Source organism: Falco peregrinus, chromosome 1 (assembly GCF_023634155.1).
Source record: "Falco peregrinus isolate bFalPer1 chromosome 1, bFalPer1.pri, whole genome shotgun sequence".
Classification (NCBI taxonomy): domain Eukaryota; kingdom Metazoa; phylum Chordata; class Aves; order Falconiformes; family Falconidae; genus Falco; species Falco peregrinus.
Window position 1 is genome coordinate 6,284,125 of NC_073721.1, and position 21,359 is coordinate 6,305,483.

At 38.2% G+C, this 21,359-nt stretch overlaps 1 protein-coding gene across 4 annotated transcripts in view; it reads right to left on the bottom strand.

The window, feature by feature from the left end:
- WDR11 (WD repeat domain 11) overlaps window positions 1-20,507 on the bottom strand; it is a 46,259-nt gene extending 25,752 nt beyond the window's left edge. Inside the window, exons 1-11 of one of the 4 annotated variants that reach the window (XM_055811962.1) lie at window positions 20,274-20,504; window positions 18,879-18,990; window positions 15,051-15,204; window positions 11,233-11,406; window positions 9,931-10,117; window positions 7,845-8,010; window positions 7,028-7,142; window positions 5,868-6,063; window positions 3,878-3,981; window positions 2,550-2,726; window positions 659-743 (exon numbers count right to left, since the gene is read on the bottom strand). In XM_055811962.1, the coding sequence (XP_055667937.1) occupies window positions 659-743; window positions 2,550-2,726; window positions 3,878-3,981; window positions 5,868-6,063; window positions 7,028-7,142; window positions 7,845-8,010; window positions 9,931-10,117; window positions 11,233-11,406; window positions 15,051-15,204; window positions 18,879-18,990; window positions 20,274-20,359 (1,556 nt within the window). In that variant the 5' untranslated portion in view covers window positions 20,360-20,504. Of the gene's footprint in view, window positions 1-658; window positions 744-2,549; window positions 2,730-3,877; window positions 3,982-5,867; window positions 6,064-7,027; window positions 7,143-7,844; window positions 8,011-9,930; window positions 10,118-11,232; window positions 11,407-15,050; window positions 15,205-18,878; window positions 18,991-20,273 lie in introns of all 4 variants that reach the window. The other 3 variants (XM_055811957.1, XM_055811978.1, XM_055811970.1) reach the window with 3 other exon arrangements.
- Window positions 20,508-21,359: the final 852 nt, after the last annotated feature.

Genomic DNA, 21,359 nt, shown 5'->3' on the forward strand with positions numbered 1-21,359 from the left:
ATTTCCACAATTAAATCTGTCTGGAAATATGTATCCAGCAAGCAACATCCTGAGTATCTTTGCCATTAGTTATCCAAAAAGTTATGCCATTGTCTACACACAAACACACAGTACAACAGCTTTAAAACTAACCCTGTGCCTTCTGAGGATGCATAAATACTGAGTCCTGTATTCAATCTTTATAATGTTTCAACAATAAAATTATTTTTACTTCGGTTAGGACTAGAACTGTCTCAATAGCAATTTCAGCCCCAAGGGGGCAAAGTAAATAAACCCTGGCGTACAAAACAGAATTATTTCAAAGAATGCAATCTATGAATCATAACAGTTATAAAAATAAGACACTGTAATAACGTTTCTTGTCTTGAAAAGACTTCTTTGTACTACAATGGACTCAAGAAACGAAGTAGTTGATATCCATCCCAGATCAGCAGGCACAGATGCAATTCTAATATTTAGTTCAATGTAAGTTTCACTGTGATTTTGACAGTGTATTACTGCTTATATATTGCAGAGAAACTCTTAGGGTTTGTTACTCAACAGGAAATTTTCTTGAGCATCACTGACAAATGAAGCAAGACTTGCACATTGCTGGTACAATGTTACATGTTTTAGTATTTGTCTCCCAGAAGGATTATAGAAGGAGTTAAAATCTTACTTGACTTCACAGGAATGGATGCTTAACTCTTTGTGTAAGAGTCCACTTGTAAGATGAAACACCAGGACAGAGCCATTACTTGTACCTATAAAAAGTGATTTTAGAAAAAGAATATTTACACCCATTTTATTCTTCTCTTCTGTAACTTAGTGCAAATGCAGCATTTACAGTTGTTTCTCTTTCTCTCGGTTTATTTTTAAATATCTTTAACTATTATATTTTACAATTAAAGAAGTATTTTGATATCTAGTGCTTAAATCCCGAACATTAAACTCTCCAAGGTTCTCCACAGCCAGTGATATCCATTTGGATCAAGACATTTTCCTGAACCTATTTGTAGAGCCTGTAGAAAATCTGCTTATTCTTGCATTTTCACAACATACCCAGCTGCAGGAAAAAGTAATGTTTCTTTTTGTTTTGATTACTCAAGATCAGGAAAATTATTAATTGCTACCCACCAATAATCCCAGGGGTGAATATTGGGTAAGTTTTACCAAATCATTAAAGCAATTCTGCTTTCTCATCCCTGAAATAATGACCTCTTTCAAATTACAAATCAATAACTAGTAGCTATGACCTTTAATAAGATCAAAACCCTCCAGAAACACCAAAAGTTACAATTTTCTATTAGACACTGGGAACACTTACTTGTTCTTCTCTTTTTTCTTTATATCTGTATCAACTTTATTAAACACAACAATGGATACTTAAAGAGCAATTCAGGTACCTTAAGTGTAGAAAGTTGCATACCTTGCTGTAAATGTTCTTTATACGTACTGTTAGTTTCCTAATCTTATTATTTCACCTGTTTTAACAGCCACAGCTTACATAAAATCAAAAGTTATATTTCAGTAGCATCACATCATGTAATGATAGCTTGCCTACATTTTAGAACACAGCTACTGATGGTACATTTAGCTCAGTAATAACTGAAGTACTACGAGAACTGCGCACATACATACATGCATTATTATGGTGTTTTCATTACTGGAGTGGGATCCTCTTTGTAAGCTCCTGTGTAACATTCATCTTTGCAATACCCCTGTGCTCCATCCAAAACCCTAAGGCTCCATACCACAGGCAACCTTAAGAATAACAAGAATCTCCCAAGTCTGACTTGCAACAGGCAGTCTTGACTGGGCAGCTCAGAATCAGCTGATATCTTAAACATATCAGAAGCACGTTTCAACAACCTAAATCTGCAAGTCTGATCTGAGAAACTACTACAATCTTTAAATTACAGCATCTCTGTATCTACAGTTCCAGTCTGCTGACTGCAGAGAAAGACAGCAACCTGTATCGATACACTGTGAAATCCGTGGTCTGAAAAGGCATGCCAGAAGAATCACACTTAAATAGGGAGAACTTACAGTTAAAAATCAGGTGCTCACTGGCAACTATTCTGATATCTAGAGGAGTTCAACAACATTTGTAATAAGACAGAATAGATTCATTCGGGGAAAATTACGTGCTTTAAGTGTAATTTTATGAACTTACACCAGAACAAAAATACAGTCTCTATGAAGCTCATTTACTTACTCTAGCAACGCAGTGCTGCAGAAGTCCATATTTATTGGTGTTTAGAATGAAGTGAAAGCAGCACTTAACCAGAGTGTGTCAACAGACCAATATCATAGTAAATGAAAGGATAAATACAAACCTGTTAATATATTGCAATTCTTCAAGTAGCATTACTTAAACCCTAGACAGAAAAAAAAATATCCAAAGGCTATCACGGATGCAAACTAATACAGTGGTTGCTACCTGTGATTAGTTACAAAGGATCAAAAGACAGATTGATTTGTTTTTTTTCTGTATCAGTAACTATACTTGTATTTTATATAGAATATATGATTTTGAAAGCCATGAATAACCTATTCAAGGCACTTACCAACAGCAAGGATTGGTTCGTACTGTTTAATATTTTTTGTTGTAAGAGGTGGGCACATACGGATAGCAAATGGAGGCAAAGGAAGTCCTGAAAGAAGTCCCGTCAGCAGAAATTTGAGGTGCACTTCTTGCAGAAAAGAGCTCTTTAACTGTTCTTCTCCAGCAATTGTGCCTTGCCCTGCTTAAAAATTAATACTTGTTAGTATTAAATTTTAATCAGAGGTGTTATGGAAAGTTATCAGACACAATATAATAAATACTACAATAAAATAAACAATAATAAAAACTACAAATAGCCTAACATATAAAATAGCAATGTTTATTTAAAGACACATTCCTTCCTGTTGAACTTTTGGTGAAACTTTTTGGAAGACTGCACTTCTAATTTCTCCAATACTAACCGTCTTCCCTAACAGTAAGGAGAAAAAAAAAAAAAAAAAAAAGGAGGGGGACGATGATGACGACGGAGTAAGTGCAATAATTTCAGTCTTCTTCCAGAAGTCAAGGGTAGCTTTATTTTTTTATTATTAGACCAATTCAAAAACTTATGGAGATGTAACTCCAAACAGTAAAAACTGAGTGCAATCTACCACTAGAAATACAGTGAATTTGCTCAGATACAAGAACACAGATGGGCACAAAAAAAGATTTAATTCCACTGCTGTACACCACCTGCAGTCAGGAAGTACAGGTAAGCAAGGTACAAAATAACAATAGCTATGATGTCAATGACTACAGGAAATGCAGGTAAGAGAAAAATCATGCCCTAAATGTCATTTTTAAACATAAAAGATAAAATGCGAAAGAACCTGCCACAGTGGTAAGCTGCCTGCAGTGGCTAATATAATTTTTAATAAAAGCAATCCCAAATATGCACCTTTGTATCTTTGAGCAGCACTACTCGCTTTTCCAGCAAAAATTAGTTTTAAAACATAGCAGTAACCATTATCTTTACGGAACATTTATCAACATTGAAGTGTCGGATACTATCTAGATTTCACAAAGACAGGATGCATCACATAAATTCTCTTCATCCGTTTAAGATTACTTTCAAAAAATGAAGGAGCTTTAGTCAAATTCCATTTGAAATTTCTTTTTTCTTTCCTCAGAGAAAATGAACTTTGAACATCAGTCCTCAACACAAAATCCTCAAAAAGATTAACTGGATAATTTCTTTAGCAAACAGGAATTCTTTTCTTTCAGATTTACTATTTAAATTGCATATAAAATAATTCTAACATACATACTTCTTAAGTAAGCTAAGATCTACAAAATTATTCAAAAATCCTAGAAATGGGCAGCAGTAATATTAGCGAAAGAAATTCTTACCAATCATATTGTCTAACGAGAGGTCTGGAAGTTTATTTTGGAATGCTCCTACAGGAATTCCACAGAATGAGACTGGGGAATACAAAGGTGATGCACTTGAACTGCTGTAAAAGAAATGAAAACAAGATCTTAATACAAACTGCATTGCCTGTTGACTTAGGTCCTTGACTTTGTTTTTCCCCCAGGTTGTTCTTTCAGTATTCCTACCACTTATTACTTGCACAATATTTTAGGAAGATTATTCCCCCTATCAACTTCCATGAGCATAATGCACACAAAAAGGAACAATTTACAAAACAACTTTAATCTTTCTTAGAGATATTTGTAAGTAACAGAAAAACAGATACATCCCTTGCTCTGAAGCGAGCATTGAATGAAGGCTTTTAAATATATTGTGTATTAATATGCTGAGCTATGTTAATCAATACAGCTGAGCACCAATCATAAATATTTTGACATTTAAGAACAGATTCCCAAACTTATGGAACAGTTTTTGTTAACCTAGGTAAACTTCTTATGTAAGTTCCAGATGACGACACCCGTAACTGAAGCAGTGCCTTTCACCTAAACATACGAAACACGACTGCCTCTGCATATACAAAGCTACAGCAGAAACTTAATGGTATTACCTACGTTTAGAGTCTTGCGGGATATCTGTGCATCAAGGGCTTGTGTTATTTTTTCCCCAATGAGGGTGACTAGGTTCCAGCACATCTCCATCTAAAAGGGACTCAAACAGCCCTTGCAGCATTGGCAGTCGTATCTTGCTGGGCTGAGGGCAGGTCTAGGTCATAACAAAGACCAAAGACCACTGACTGCACCCAGCTGTACACAAAAATGCACTTTAAGGCACATACACAGCCTTTTTTCTTTAAAAATCACACTTTAACAGACTTTGAGTTCCAATTTTAATTAAGACCATCAAATCCAGCAGGATCAAGAGCCAACAGAAGAAGATTCCTTCAAAATCCATTACAGCCTGTGCCAACTAGAAATAAGCTTTACCTGTCAGTACAATTCAACCATACCCAGAACCTTCTAGACTCAGTAGTTCTTATATTATTATTACATTTTCCCTGGCTATATAATCATGACAAAGATCAATTTTTTAGAAATGGGTCTAAGAATACAAGTAGTAAAACCCAGCAACATATGGATCCTAAAGAATTGTCTTGGATATGCATCACAAAGAATGCATCTAACAGTATTTTTGTAGAACACCAAGAATAAAAACATTAAATGACTGATAAGCAACAAAGGGATCTACATTGACAATATGGTTCTACTGTCATTTAAAAGTGTACTAAGAATTCTTCATTTCTTTTATGGCAGGAAGTTCTTGATTTTATTCAATAATACTTTAAAAGTTTATTGCAGCTGAACAACCTTAATACACCGAATGTTCAAAAAACAACGCTACTTTGTAGAGTATTTTTAGAGACCGCTCAAAATATAAAACTCTAAAGGTTTTGTATATAACAATATTTAGACCACTGTATTCCAGCCACCTGCTGTGCAGCCTCATATTGTGCCGTGTCAAATTCATGCATTATCTAGCAGAAAGCCCTACTAAAAATTTAGTCCTTTCAAGACTCTCATTTTGAAGTCCTTTCATGTAAATGAGAGGGAAGATCCATTCCTGAGGAAAATTATGCAGTCTGAAGAAAGCCAAATGAGAAGAAAATGTTTCCCCCAAATAATATGAACATTCATTCTATCTTTTGTTTCCTTATTCCGATCACTTAGTATGGTATTACTTTTTAAAGAAAGAAGAGTAAATAAGTTCCTTAACTTCCCCAAACCAAGGGAACTAACCTATTTCTATGATGTATTTTGTTACTATTCCTTTCATTCACACAAATGTATAGCACATGTCACAATACCATACACACAAGGACATCACTGTTGCTTTTAGAATATAATTTAATATTACACACCACTTGTTAATATAACAGATGGAAACTTTGGTAAGAAAAATAAATCCCATTACCTGTTACGCACATTTCTGCCAGAAATACTGGACTTTAACTCCCAGATCATTACCCTGCCATCACTGACTATGAGAGCTGCAGAGTTCTCATTCACTGGGCAACACACCATACTGAAGGGCCGAACAGTTTTTGTTACTCTGATAGCATCACACTGACTTCTTAAATCATAAATCAGCTCCTGAACTGGGTCTGGATCTGTAACATCAATGTCCCACAGGGGACAAACAATTAGAGTGGAAAACATGTGGACGTGATCAATCAACAGAGGTAAATTTGCAGCATGACTGAGTTCTTTGGTTGAAATCCACGTGCTTCCTGTGCAACAATTAGGAAAAACAATCAAAAACTATACGCTGTTCATCTTGCTGTACACAACACAGCTCTGAAAAGTTCTCCAAAGTGTAACTTAAGTCTTTAAAATCTCTTATTCCACATCAATCTTGGAAAATGTACAAAATTACTGTTTCATCTCTGGGCAGAAAGTGCATCTGCCCTCCACAATCCAAAACTCATTTGGTTTATTGGTAACACTGGAAACAAGTAATTTAGCTCACTAGAAATTACCGAAGTGTCAAAACCAAAGCGAAAAAGCCAAACAAACTCTAACCAAAAAGAAGGACTTTTTTACATTTACAGAACTATGGTTTGTCTTCTTTTTTCCAGTCTCCTCCATTATACTTAAAAGGCTATTCTTGGTACATTACGTAAAAGAGACAAAGGTTTAATAATTTAAATTTTAATCTTTAAGCCCATGTCTTAGTTCTAAACTCAATTCTTCCAATTGACCATGACATCCAAAACCTTGTGTTTCCTTGAAAAATATGGTTTTTTCTGAAAGATAAAAAGAAAACTCTAATCATCTTGTATCTAAAACATTCTTGTATATGTGACTGTTAAGCCACTTCCATAACTGAGATATTATTTAGTGATAAAAGGATTTGCAGGATATTAATATATCTTACTTTGTACTAAATATCTGAGAAGTCAAAAACAAATTTGGGAAAGCACAGCATAAATTTAATTTAATTTATAAGAGAAAAAATACCAGAAGGGCTGTAACTCACTACCCTGTATGAAGCATGATGGTTAATATTGGTATTAAAGTATTAATTAAAATGCCTCAAAGTTCACTTCTGGACTTTTTTGATACAAAACTTACCTGGCTCTTCATTTGGAGTTCCAGTTATAGTGCAGTTTGATCTGCGAACTCTTAAAGTTATACAACCATTTTCATGTAGGCAGAATAACCCATCACGCTGAAAACAAGGAATTACCTAGGTAAAGAGATACTACATTATATTCCATTATCAAAATTTTATCCTTTGCAAAGTACACTTGCAAATGAACATACAATTCCCGATGTATATACGGGTCAACAAAGAGTTACCATTAATGCAACATTTCAATGATTTCTTTAGCTATATTACTTGTGACTAGAAGTCCATTAATTTGAGAAATTCATTGAAAGTTTTTGTTTTAATCATTTGCTGGTTTGGGCTTTGTTTGGGTTTGGTCATTTGTTTTTTTATAAACACCGATGCACTCCTACATACTCCTTTTAGCTATCACTTTTTTAAAAAAACAACACTTTCTTTTTTGGCATCAGAATTCACGATTCCAAGTGAATAATGATGTATCAGTAAGACCACAGGCTAGACTTAGCTGTCTAATTAAGCAAAGGCAGATTATCAGAGATCTAGTATTAACTTGTGCATAAGCAGCTTCACCACCGAAGAATGAAATGTCCTTTTTCCACAGCACTATTTCCACACCGGTAACTTTTGTAACACCTCAAAATGAAGTGGGTTTGCTGCAGACTTCAGAAAACTAAATTAAACAATGCTTGGTTTAGAGGACCTTTTTCCTCCTGATAAGCTAACTCCTTGTCACCCTCTAGAACTAATCAGAGGGTCACGAACTCGTATATCATCTTAATAAACTACCACAATGATAGAACCCAATCAAATTTTCATTACCTGTAGGAAAGGCACACCTGTTCTTTCAATTGCAATCACACCCACTGTCTGATTCACTTCCAAGTCAAGAATCAAAATTTCTCTGGGATACAACAGCAGCATGTAGTTTCTTTTGGAAGGCAAATAAGACAACTGAAGACAGTCATTGAGTGTTACAGATTCAGCACTGTAAAACATCAGATATAAAATTTAATCAAGTTGTGTCAACAAATACGTCAAGTTCAAAATAAAATTAACAGTACACATTTTCCTGCAACTGCATTTTTTCAAATATTCCTTATTTTGATCACTAGGCAACTGTAGGTTTCAATTTAATTGCTACAGCTATAGCAAAGCATCACTGACCTTCAAGATACACACGCTGCTGACTTTTGTCTAAATAAGATTATAAAATAGTTTTTAAAATAGTATGTGATTCAAATGGAAGAAGTGTAACTCTTGCATATCTCAAATACAAACCAATTCAATTATGAACACTGCTAGCTGCAATGACATTTACTGGTATTCATGGGAAATTACTCTTAAACATACTGCTGAGTTCAATTTTCATATTATTATGCATATTACTTTATTTTGAAATGAATTGAAGTAGCCTATCAAGAACACTAGCCTTCCAAACTCAGATAAAGTAGCAAAGAGCAGGAAAGCTCATTATTTTGTTGAATGTTAACAGAAGATTGACTGCAAGGTAAAGAGGTTCATTAGGTACATGCAATCCAATGAACTGTACTTAAGTGACACTGAAGAAAACCATTCTCATAACTGTGCTCAGTTCTGAAAGCCTCTGAACTCATTTAACGTATCACACCTTCCGAGTCGTGTTTTTTAATCTCCTCATTCTACCACACAACTAACCCCCCTAACACAGTTGTATCTCCTGCCTTGCTTCAGAAGTACAAGTCCCCTTTTGTCTGCCATCACCTTCCTGACAACCTCCTGCTCCTCTTTCCCCAAAGTTCCCCTAAACTCATGTAAAACCACATAAATCATTGCTGCTATAATTATTCTTCCCTTTTTCCCATTCTAGTTTTTTCAGGTGTTCCAGATGGAAAAGGAGGGAGAAAAGAAAAGACTATCATACCTTTGGCAATATTCACATACAACTGAAAATGCAGTTGGCAGAATGCAGGGAAATTGTATTTTTGTGGATTTGGTGTTACTACATAGCACATATAAGGCTGAAGCAGCATATGTACTGTCTCAGTACTTGCAAACCATGTGTTCTGTCCAATGCACCATAAATCAGTCATTATAAAACACAAAATGACAAGATCAATGCCGTTAACTTCACAGGGAAATCACAACTCTTAAATGATTACAAGAGGAGGTATCAAGTCTTCTCTCCAGTTTGCAGTTTAAACACCTTATTAAAACAGATTATAAATTTCATAGCTTCACTAAATTTTGGTGTCAACTGCTAACTGATAATTAGCTTGTTCTCACATTCACTAGAGGTTTGAGAAATACTTGTATTACTTAAGTAGAAGATACAAGAGGAAAAAAAAGAATTATACTGGACAGGAAAGTGGCCTAGAGAATTTCTAACAAAAAAAAGTATATCTCAAAACACAACAACTTCAGTTTTAAAAGGTCAGAAAATACACAAATAGGTATGTATAAATTCTATTTTTATTTATACACTATTAACTTAAAAACCGCCTCCCTACTGCAGTATCATCTACATCAGAATGACAACTCTTCTCAGGGATCTGTACTTACATGATTTTTATTCTCTTATTATATCCCTTCTCATTCCACAATTGAAACTAATTACATTAGGCCATTTTCAACATTTTTTCCCCTAAGAAACTCGTTTCTGAATTTATACCTGCACGAAAACCTGTTAGTGAAGGGAGAACATTATGGGATTAACTCATATACAATATACTGGGATGATACGTCTATTTTTACAAACAGAACAGGATGAATGACTGTCAATGTTTTATTCTTAAATAATGTCCTCACCTAGCATATCTATCTGCCTAACCCAATGAAATTTCTTTTTTTAAAAACTAATTACCTCATTATATATATAAAATATGTAAGTATACAAAGCATTATCTGAGAAGAAATATTTGCAACCTACCTTGGTTTTTCGTTACTGATCAAGATTTTTACTTTATCAAGGGCCTTTTTGGCCCCTGTAGCAGCAGCCAGCTTGTTGTGAGAAGGACTGGAGTGGGGACTAGAGATGTAAACTTTCTTCCCTGAGCTGGCAGGAGCTTTGGAAGGGGAGAAGTCAGAGATGAACACTATTCCTTCACTGGTGAGCACTGTACCAAGAAAAACAATTTTTATTATAGCAAAATGCAATCTGCAATTTGATTGCGACATTCCATTTTAATGAAATTTTGGTGGAGATAAATGCTAATAACTTTAATAATACTGTATTAGGTAGAAAACTCTTACCCTGAGACCACTGGCACACTCTACTGAAAAAATGGTCATTACAATTAATTAATATCCACAAAATTAAATTTTTCAAAATTAAATCTATACTAAAAAAATACTGTGAGGATTACTGGCAGAAACCTCTTGGTTGCTCAGAACAGTTATTCTCTCTCATCAACTTTTTTTTCTTTAAGCTTCACAATGCAAATAGAAGGCAGGGTTGCCCGTATCAGCTACATCACCAGTTTCGTTCTCATGCAGAACATAGCTTAAAGAATCATTAACTTACATTGTTTATGTTGCAGCATAAAGATTCAGCTAAGCTGTAAAGACGGAGCTAAGATTTTACTACACGTTTATAGAAGGTTGAACGATATGACAGATTTTTGAAAAATACAACTACAAAGCCTCAGAACTGCACTGTCTCATTACAGATCAGGACTGATGAAGATTAATTAAAGAATAAAACAGTGACTCTTACTTCTCTTGGGGTTTTTTTTCTGCTAAAATGTGAATAAATCTGCACTACATCCCCCTTTGATGTCTGAATTGCTTCTGAAATCGATGCTCACATTGTATTCCTTTAAAAAGAAATCCTTTTTGTTGAAAAAAGTATTTATTTTTTGTCTACTCATCTCACTCTATATTCCCCCAGCATCCATTCTTTTCTAGCTTTTTATGTCAGTTTAACAAGCCTCTCTGTACTTGGCTTCCTCCAGCTCCCTACCTACATACTTTACACCTTCTTTTGTAAAGTCTCAAACATTTCTTTTCAGAATTCTAACCTCTCTACTCATGCCTACTTTTCATCTCCCCTTTACACAATGGCATCTTATTTTAGAAGATTCTACACTAGCCAAAGACTCCCGTCTTTGTTCTGAAACTTCTTCTTGGCATTGATGACATTATTCTCTCCAGTCCATTACTTTTCATCTCAATATTAACATTTTAGTTCAACATTTTTCCTGGTCACATTATTTTATACATATAAACTTACAAGCTAAGTGTGATGGATCAAAGGGGTCAAATGAAAAAGACAGGATATTTTCAGCATAACTTTTCTTCCAAAGTTTGGTGCCTGTGTCTGCATTCCACAGTACAATATAGTTAGGCGGGTGAACTGCAAGCAGTAAATCTCTAGAAGCATCTTGATTCCACAACCACTGCATGTCTGTCAAAAGAAAGAAGGAACAACAGTGAAATTAATTCTCAAAAAAAGCCTGTTCTATTTTAAAACTATTCTTCTTCTGTAATACCCCACCTTTAATGAAATGAACAGTGACTTGCTAGTAACAAGATACCTCTATTTCACAATTCTAAAAAAATAAATTTTTTTTACGGCCTGAATTTCTGTTTTTACCAAGCAGCAATAAACTGGGTTACACACATCTACCCACATGCACACAACCCACACCCTCTATCTGAGGAAGTCAGATCTTTTCAGACAGTGAATTCCTACCTGAAACAACATACCGCACTGCACAGAACCACTGTAGAGTAGAAACAAAAGAACCATGCACCATCCCAGGTAATATCTGGGATGACACCACAAACGAACCATAACGCCATCCGAAGTTAATATTTGAGATGGTATCAGTATTGGACCTGGAAACAAATGTCTTCTCCACTTCAAATACTTTTAAACAGAGTCTTAAGTTCAAGAGTAAAACGAAACGGACTGTAAAGCATCATCAAGCATACAAGTACAGTGATTAAATGCTAGGGTCAGCCTGAAGAGGTCTGGTCACCAGTTATCATGGCTGGGCATCATTTAAACATTCCAGATAAATGGACATGAAATACTAAGTTTTCTGTCAGTAAGAACAGTCAGAGATGCCTCAGTGACTTGAAAAGAGCTGTCTTAAAGCTACCTGCATGCTCCATGGGGCAGTACTTTAGACAACAGAATGGGTCACCCAGGCAGTGGATGAAGTCCTCCCAGTCCAGCTCCTACACTCACTGCCTGATCCCACCAAGCCACACCTTCTCTACAGCATATTCGTATGTATTTAGATACCAAAAAAACTTACTTCCTGAGCTGTTCCTCTGTACTATCAATTCAGCTTTTTCAGAGCTGGGAAGTGCTCTTCACTGGATTTCATAGAAAATAAATAAATAAATCAGCCATGTGTGTGCTAATCAGCTACACCGTAAGTTAACAAAAGGTTAACTCCTCCTCAGCTGAATGCTGAGTTTGGATCAAATAAAGAGTGCCTTACACCGACGCACTGCTTTTATCCTCACTGAAACAGTGAGGCTCCACCCGTTATCCTACAAAGCTCTTACAGGTACCACACAGAGAACCAGCAGGTGACTCTGGTGCTCGATCTCTGTATTTGCACCATTTTCTACAGGCTTGTAAAAAGCCAGAGGCCTCAGAAATGGAAAGGAAAAGAATCTGCTTTTGTTAGAGGTTATTGTTGAATCAAATCAGGGACTGAGGACAGAACAGAATTTTAATTCCGTTGCTTACTAACTTTTTTTCTCACCCAGCAGACTGGAAATTCTTCATTGGGTCTGAAAACCTAGAGAAATCTTCAAATGGCATGGTCAAAACTCCACCAAACATTCAGTGAACTGGTGTCAGGAGTAAATAAAATGCAACTTATAAACACACACACACAGAGAAATAAAATAATTAATAAAATCAACTGCAGTCAACAGAATAAATTTTCAGTGTCCCACTATCAGACTTACAATATTGCATCTACTTTCACAAGATTTATAAAAATAGAATAAAATTAAACCCACTTAATCTCATAAGTGGACTTTCATATAGAAATCAAAAATAAAAATCAGGTATAACACAATCATCATCACAAATTTTTAGAATAGTCCAAATAAACTATAAATTATTCTTAGAAACTCATTATGGTAGTTTCCCAGAGGGAAGGGGGAAAAAAAAAAAAAAAAAGTGTTCTGAATTTTACTTCAGAAATAATCTGCAGACATACTGCTAGCATAGACAGCAGTAGTAATAAACAGAAATCTGGAATATGCAGCAGAGCGTGTAGATGCTGCTGTACTTGCAGAGTTATTCCTCCCAGCTAATTCTGAAAGAGCCACTCTGATGCTGGCAACAGTCCACTCGCTGCATCCGCAGGTTCTGGAAATGCGACAGCCACAATAGCACAGCCACAAAGCTAACCAGATGCCAGTGCCCCAGCCAGCTCCTGGTCCACTCTGTTAGAACTGGTTCCAACAGACAGAAAAGTGCCTACCACAAGTAGGTAGAACCAAAAAAACCAAGTGTTACAACAGTAGTAGAGTACTTAGTACCAACTACAAACTGCACCTGTTAAAGCAACACTAAAAATGGTATTGAGTGCGTGATGCAGCAAGGAATGAAGTCTAGATCTTTTGATTCCCTGTTCTAACGACTACCTTATCTTTTTCACTGATGAAGTAAAAGATGCTAACGAATGAAAAGGAGCATCCGATGGACAACACCTTGCTAATAGACGAGCACAAAAAAAAGCAAGCAAAAAGACACTCATTATTCCTCTCCAATACATTCTCTTAATTGTGTTACACGTGGTCAGTGGCTACATTTTCCATTCTCTCTCCTTCATCAGACCAACTAAGATAGTACTGACTTCTGTGGCAGGCTTCTAGCTTCTAGAGATTTCTGCCTCTAGCACAAGCAAACATAAATCTTCTATAGCTTACATCATAAATGCATAGCTCCTTTCTCCACGCTTGTTTGTTTGTTTTGGTTTTTTTTGTAGGATTTTGTTTGTGGGTTTTGGTTTTGTTGTTTGGGGTTGTTTTACTTCCCTCAGAGACTTGTGAAATTCCTGAATGAGATCACAATTTCTTCTCTGGTAATGGGATAAAGAATCTCCAAACATCCACCTGTCCAGAACTGCTCGCATAGAGTTTATTGGATATTTTTCAGACCTTCCCAGCTGCACTGGGCTACCACCCACAGAACAGAATCAAAGGACGAGAACACTACCACTAGATTTTTTCAAATGAAAGCCAAACTCAGTTATTTATACCATCTCTAAATTTCTTTTTTTCTCTGGACTGTTTATGTCCTCACCATTTACATCTACTTAATTACACTGAACCTACTCAAACATGTCATACTCAGTTTCAAGACTTCATAAGACCAACTCCAATGTGAAACCTACCTGATTTACAACTGTCCCCTATGCAAGAATTTACACAGTATCTCATTCTTTCTCCATTTCACTTTTCACATCGTAATATTACTATGCACAGAAAAGCCTCCCTGCTGTTGTAAATTTGACAACTGCACAGATGCCCAAAATCCCTGTCTCTCTCTAGTTACATTGCAAAGGTATGTTAGCATGATAATATATTTGATCAGAAGTAGCTACATAATGAACGATCTAAACAATTGTCAAAGTATACGTGCATAATCAAAACTATCAGTATTACATTGCTGTAAGTTAAGAAAGTACTACACCACTACAGAAGGCATTAACGTTCAGGTGCAAACTGCACTACATCGCCAATTCAAAAGCAGGTTGAGGTGCCTGACACTAAATATTCCTATTTCAATCAACAACATTAATAAAAATAGATACTTTTTTTGCCACATTTTTTGCCACTTTTTGCCAATCTTGGAAGGTATTACCATAATGAATTAAATCTCACAGCATCCATCTGGGAAACAGTAAATCTTACATTTACACATAAAATGAGTAAACAAACATACAGGCAGCTAGTATCCCACCAGTAAAATTTAATGGCAGAACTGAGCACAATCTACAAAATCTAGGTGATGGATTTGTACACAATGCACCATAAAGTAACTTCCATACAAACAACACGCACTATCATTACCTTGAATTGGTTTCGCGTGTTCTTGTATTTCACAACGAGCTGTTCCTGTTGCCACATCCCACACAATTATTTTTCCACTAACATCAGCAGAAGCTAAACGTAAAGAATATGGAGAGCCAATATTGTGATGGTAATTTTCTTTAGCCCATTTAACCTGAAGATACAGATGAAAATTGGTCAAAGGTGGCAAACGTATCTAACAAAGATACCAAACTTCACGTTTTTCAGATGGATACACAAATAACAATTAACTTAACAAAAAAGCGCAGTAATAGTTAATATTAATAGCATCTCTGTGAGCATACCTTTAAGCGATCATGAGTTGTGCAAATTTAAGTTATGTTGTAACTGTGCTGCGTGGCTGATGGTTGGTATTTTCAAATTACATAAATCAACAACCCTTGTTCCTGATGGTAACTAAATCAATCCGTAAATATATGCTATATTTATAAAAAGTTTACACAAATGTTTATAGAGGAAACTAAATGGCAATGTTTAAGGCTCTGTGGGCATCCACAAACCTATACCCAACGATTTCCAAACAAATGCAAGGTAAAAATTTGCCACCTAACTTTCATATACCTCCTAAACCATGTTGTTTTCCTAATCCATCAAATATAAATGTATTACAGTATTGGGAAGGAAGGTTAGTCTTTAATCTATGTGTTATCTCATGCCACGCTATTGCTGACATCTACTATCTTTTTTGTCCTCAGCCTGTTGCCCCCACTGATTTTTCTACATACCAACTTTCTGGTTTGGGATTTCATGCTGCACAGGCTTGCAAGTTGGAAATACTTACGAAAACTGTGTCTTAAAATTTGAAACATTGTCTACATTATAAGGACATTATAATTAATGAGATTATAAGGAGATAACACTGACCTCTTCCTGATCTATTCAATACAGACTTGTTTTGCTTTCTGCTTTAAAGGAGAACTTCTGCCCCTAAGAGAGACTGAAGACAGTAACAGAATAAAGAAGCCTTAATGCTAAGCTAATGGGAATTTACCTATTACAAAAATGATGCTGTAGATCGCTATGTGCTGTCACAGTACCAGACCAGAGAAACAGTGAGGCCAAACACAAGACTTTTTGCAGATATTGAAAGCATGACATTAAAAAAATACAAATAGAGTTCTCATTAGGCATCACTAACTTTGCAACATAAATTAAGATTTATAACGACATTCAGAGCACTGTAGCCACCTTTGTGCTACATCCTAGTCACACCTCCAAGATACGCATCTCAAAAGCCTAGCAGAATAAATTAAACACAACACATGCACGACAAGCAATCTTCATAGAGCTTTAGCTGTAAACCCAAACCATGTTTCTACCAGAATAACAAAGAATTATTGGGAAACTCTCCTCAACCTGCAAATTTCAGTTTTGCAGTTCCTGCTTCCCTGCTGTTCAAAAAAAATTACCCATAAGGATACCTATACGTAGCTATTAAAAAAAGGTAATTGTAGATACCTACAAAGCTATTTATTCCTCAGTTAAACATATATTACTTTGAAGCAAATTCCAAGTCTGGAAAACATTATTTCCCAAGGCAGGAGTTGTCACCAAATTATGAAAAACAAAAAGGAGATCTTTACACTATCAGTCTTAACCACAGCTCAGGTGGAGATATCTTAAGCCCCCTTTCCTTACTGCAGTCGCACTGCTCCAACAGTGTCCCCACACACAACTTGAACCTCTGCTACAAGAAATTATTTTCTGACTGTATTGGTCACTGCGAGTCTACTCTCTACCCTGACTTCAAAATACAGCAGCATTTGTCAGAAACAGGAACCAGAGGCGAGGTTTTTAGTAACTGTATTTTTTTACAATCTATCTCACCTAATTTATAATGCCTTATTATCTGTTTATTAATACACTGAAACAGACACAAATACAATTTCAATCTTCTCATTTTTGTGATAGATCAAAAAATTCCTCCTGTAACTAGATTTTCTTTTGTAAAAGCACTCTTTCAAGTACTCTTTGTTAAGATTCAAAAAAATCAGACATAATCCACTCCGTACAAACTTATCAGTCTCCCACAAACACCCTGTGGACAGATGGACAACTAAAGATGGATCAATTTTCAGTGAAACCACGACCTATTCCATGCACAGTTATGACAGCCAAAGGCCAGGAAGTACTTCTAGAAAAATAGTTAAATGGACTGCAGAAGAATTATGGAACAATTGGGTTTTTATTACAGATTCACGTGTGTTGAAATTCTTCAGAACTGGAAAGTGGGGTTTTGGGGAGAAGACCACCAGCAGACTGAGCCTGCTGGCGTGAACCTCTGCTACCAAGAGTTTAAGTCAGACATACACAGCAGACTTCTTACAGATCCCCTCCAATTTATTTATGCTGTTAGCACTTACAAACGCTTAAAAAAAAGTTAGGAATTGTACAAAATTTCTCAGAAATGTAAAGGTATCTGCAGTGTTCATGGCCTTATAATAACTTCTTCATATAATGCCTATTTCTTAAAGTAAAACAGAATTTCACTTCATTCTTCCTCCTTACAAATTACTCTCTTTCTTCCAGTCTATTTCTATCAATAAAGTATCACATAGTGGTTTTGAAAAATTATCTTATAAATTATATAAAAACTATCTGGACTCCAGCATTTGGCTTCCCATCGAAATAACGCTGCTTCTCAAAGCCAGTGAATGTAGCTGAAGCACATTAAAATATTATCGCTACATGGACCAAAAACGGATTTTGCGACAACTTATTATCCAAGCTAAGTGAAAACTTTAAAACACAGTCACCACTACAGCTGCTACCTCTGTACCACTTACATTTTCTGTTTTTTACACAATTACAGACATTGGAATGGATATGTTCACCTTAAAGGGCAGCTTGAAGACAACTGAGGCTACAGGCATGTTTACCCAAAGAAGTTAAGTTGCCAGAAGGCAAGCAAAAGTATTGATTCACAGTGCTGCTCATTCTCTGTGGTTGCTGTCATGAACACACCTTTGCTCTGAGATAACTGAGAAATAATCTCTCCTTACCGAGTCAAAGAAGTTGCCTAACATTTACCACCAACGAATTCATAACAGTGACAAAAGCTGTAAGTTGAAAGCAATGTTTGGGCAACCCTGAGAACCCCCAAACTTCACAGAAAGATTAGGGTACCTACACAAACATGCTGGAAAAAATCAGTTTTCAGTCCTTTGTGATGTTTCAGCATTATTTTTAAACATGTCACAGTACACAAGACTCAAAAAACAACATAAATATATCTAATTTGAAACCTAACCCTTCTACCTTCCTTTTTTGCCAGTCAGTTTAAAAATTCTCTCTAATCAAATAAAATTCCTTAAGCTTAAATTTTAAACATTTTTTATTGCTAAATACATGTTCAGTTTAGTCTGCTATTGTTTCTTTCCTATAGGTAAGAAGAGAAGTAAAAACTTCAAAGTAACTTTCTAGTTGAATGGTGCACTGGTTACCCACACAACAGGAACGATCAGCCAGGATATCAACGAAGACATTCATTTGATATTTTGTGATGTTCACTTGAAATTCTGTCACATGAAGAGCTTTCTTGGAAACATTTCTGTCTGTGTTCTATAATGCTACCAAATGTTTCTGTATATTCTGTACCTTCTATGAAGGTATACAACCAACCTCAGCTCGAATTTCAGCATGTAAGGTTTGATTTAGCTGTAAAAGAGATCATGTAAAATACAGACATGTTACAACAGATTTTATGTGAAAATCAAGGGCAATATAATGTCAAGTATTTACAGTGATCTAGAAAAATAATACACACACCAGAATCAAGTAATATACCTTAAAACACGTACATCTCACCTTGACAACGCTAGCTTTGTGTCTTTCCAAGACCTGTAAAGTCTGAGCAGTATTGGCATCAACTACCAGCACCAGAGAATGACATCCATATGCAATCAAACCTTGCCAGCCCCTAGGAAAGCATGATCATCATCAAAGAACAAAAAGCACTTCACATCAAGAACGAGGCTTTTTTTTATAAGTTGGTTGCGTGCTACTAGACACAAACATCAAACAGTGAAAATTATTTAATAACATAAAACTCAAAAGTATTATAAAATGCCATTGCTGCACTATCTGTTGAAACATTTGCTGATGGAAACCTATGCCACCGCAAAGCATCTCTTTGTGTCCATCTATAAAATCATCTTCTGTAGATTTAGGACTTCATATTGGAGTTCAGGAAAAGCATTCCCAAATTTTATATATAAGCACGCAGGTAAGCTATATATTTGAAATCGTATGATTAATTGCATCTCTCTTTTTTTTATTTTATTGAGACAAAAAGGAGCATGTGAACAATGATACAGTAATTACAAAATCTGCTTAGGCCTGACTTCAGGAGAGGTTACTGCGGCCAGAGATGACAATTATAAAATGATGGTGGAGTTCAAGCAATGGCAACAAAGGAGAAAACCAAAGTTTTAAAGTAAGAACTTCAGAGTACTTCAGCGTTCACTGCTTTGCAAGCTGACAAACCTAAAAATTTCAAAAAAATGACTTGGTCCAGCTCTCAATTTCTCGCCCTAAGATTCAGCAGCGTTAGGGTAATGCTTTACAGCACAACTGGGTGAGCTCATTGTTCAGAGCAAGGAACACAAACCCCGAGGTATGTACTGGCTTTGCACATCAAGCCTCAAAAACAACAGAAAGGCAAACCAGAAGCTGCTCTGATCTGTACAGTTCGCTGCACCAACGAGACCTCTGCCCGGTGAGGCAGATGCCATCGCCAGGAGGGAACGTTCTCCCCTAGGGCCGCGGTTTCGCTCATGCCCGAGCCAGGCAGCAGCAACCCCGCCCGGCCCCGCGGCGAGGCCGGGCACGCAGCAGCTCGCACCGTGGCTAGTGGGACGGGGCTCGCCTCGGCCACAGCAGCACAAAACAAGACCCAAGTGCCTGCGCTGGCCACCGCTGCCCCCCGCCGCCCTGCTCGCCCGGCAGCTCCGGGCGCCGCTGGAGCCTCGGCACCGGGGCGTGGGGCTGCGCGAAGGGCCCGGCTACCAGCGCGGGCTGGCGGGCGGCGGCGGGAGGCAGAACCGGGGCAGGCAGCCGAGAGCGAAACCCAGCCCGCGGCTGAGGCGGAGGAGCCGCGGGGCGGCCCCGGGAGACGCCGCGGGGAGAGGCCGGGACCCCGCAGCCGCCCCCCTCCCCTCCCCGAGCCCGGCAGACCGCCCCCGCCGCGGCCCGGCCCCTCACCAGTCCGCCGCGCCCCTGTTCGGCGCGCTGAGGGCGCCCGTCAGGGTCCGCGCCGGCAGCTTGATGTTCACCGTGAAGCGCTGCATAGCGAGGCCGGGGAGCGCCGGGCCCGCCGGGGCAGCCCAAGCCCGGGCGGTCGGTGGCCGAGCAGCACCGCGGCCCTGCCGAGCGCCGGCGCGTAGGAAGCGCCGCCTCAGCGGTGCCGCCGGTCCGGCCCGCCGTGGTCCGCCGGGGCCCCGTGGCTCGGGAACGGCAGTTCCGGCGGCGGCCACGCCCGCAGCTGCTCGCTGGGCCTGCGCTAGGCCGCGGCGGCCCCCGCACGGCGGCGGCCCGTCGTCTGGGCCACCGGCCCGCCGTGTCTGGCTTCCAGCCCGCCCCACGGTGCCTGCGGGCAGCGCCAGGACAGCCACCGGGGCCAGGGGACACGGGCTTTGCCTCGCTCGCTTTAAATCAGCAGTCGGGAGGGAAAACACGCCGTGGGGCTGCGGGAGGCCCCGTCTGCCTTGGCTGAACAGCTCCAGGGAAACTCGTGCTTGATGTCGGCCTGGGACGCGGCACCCGTAACACCTTGCCGTGTGAAGGGCTCCCCAGCCATCTCCAGGTGCATGGGTGCCGCAGGAGCCTGTACTAGAACCAGAGAATTTAATTCACCATAGTAATTTCTGGTCCAAAGTTACCTCATAAACGCCAGAACTCAACAGCAATAGGCCTCAACGGTATTCACTGTGTTGCTGCAGCATCCCTCAATGGCAGCATAAAGCGCTTGCCTTGCATGATAAGGCACCAGGTCCTACCTAAAGCAACTCCTCCTCCAACCTGCTCCTCAGCTGCGGCTCACACTTGGTAGTCATCCCAGCCTGACACACCCGTGTGCGAGAACACCGCATTTGCACGGGCACACACCAGGCTGCAAAGCGCTGAAACATCCAGAACCTTTTCCTGTGCCACAGCATTAAGGTGGCCAGACTCAGGTAGCTCTGGGCACGTTACTTGACATAACATGCACTGTTTGGGCATTTCTTTCTCTTCAAGATAGAGATGGCTAGTAATTGTTTATTTCTTATTTTTCGTAGTGAAAAAGATGCC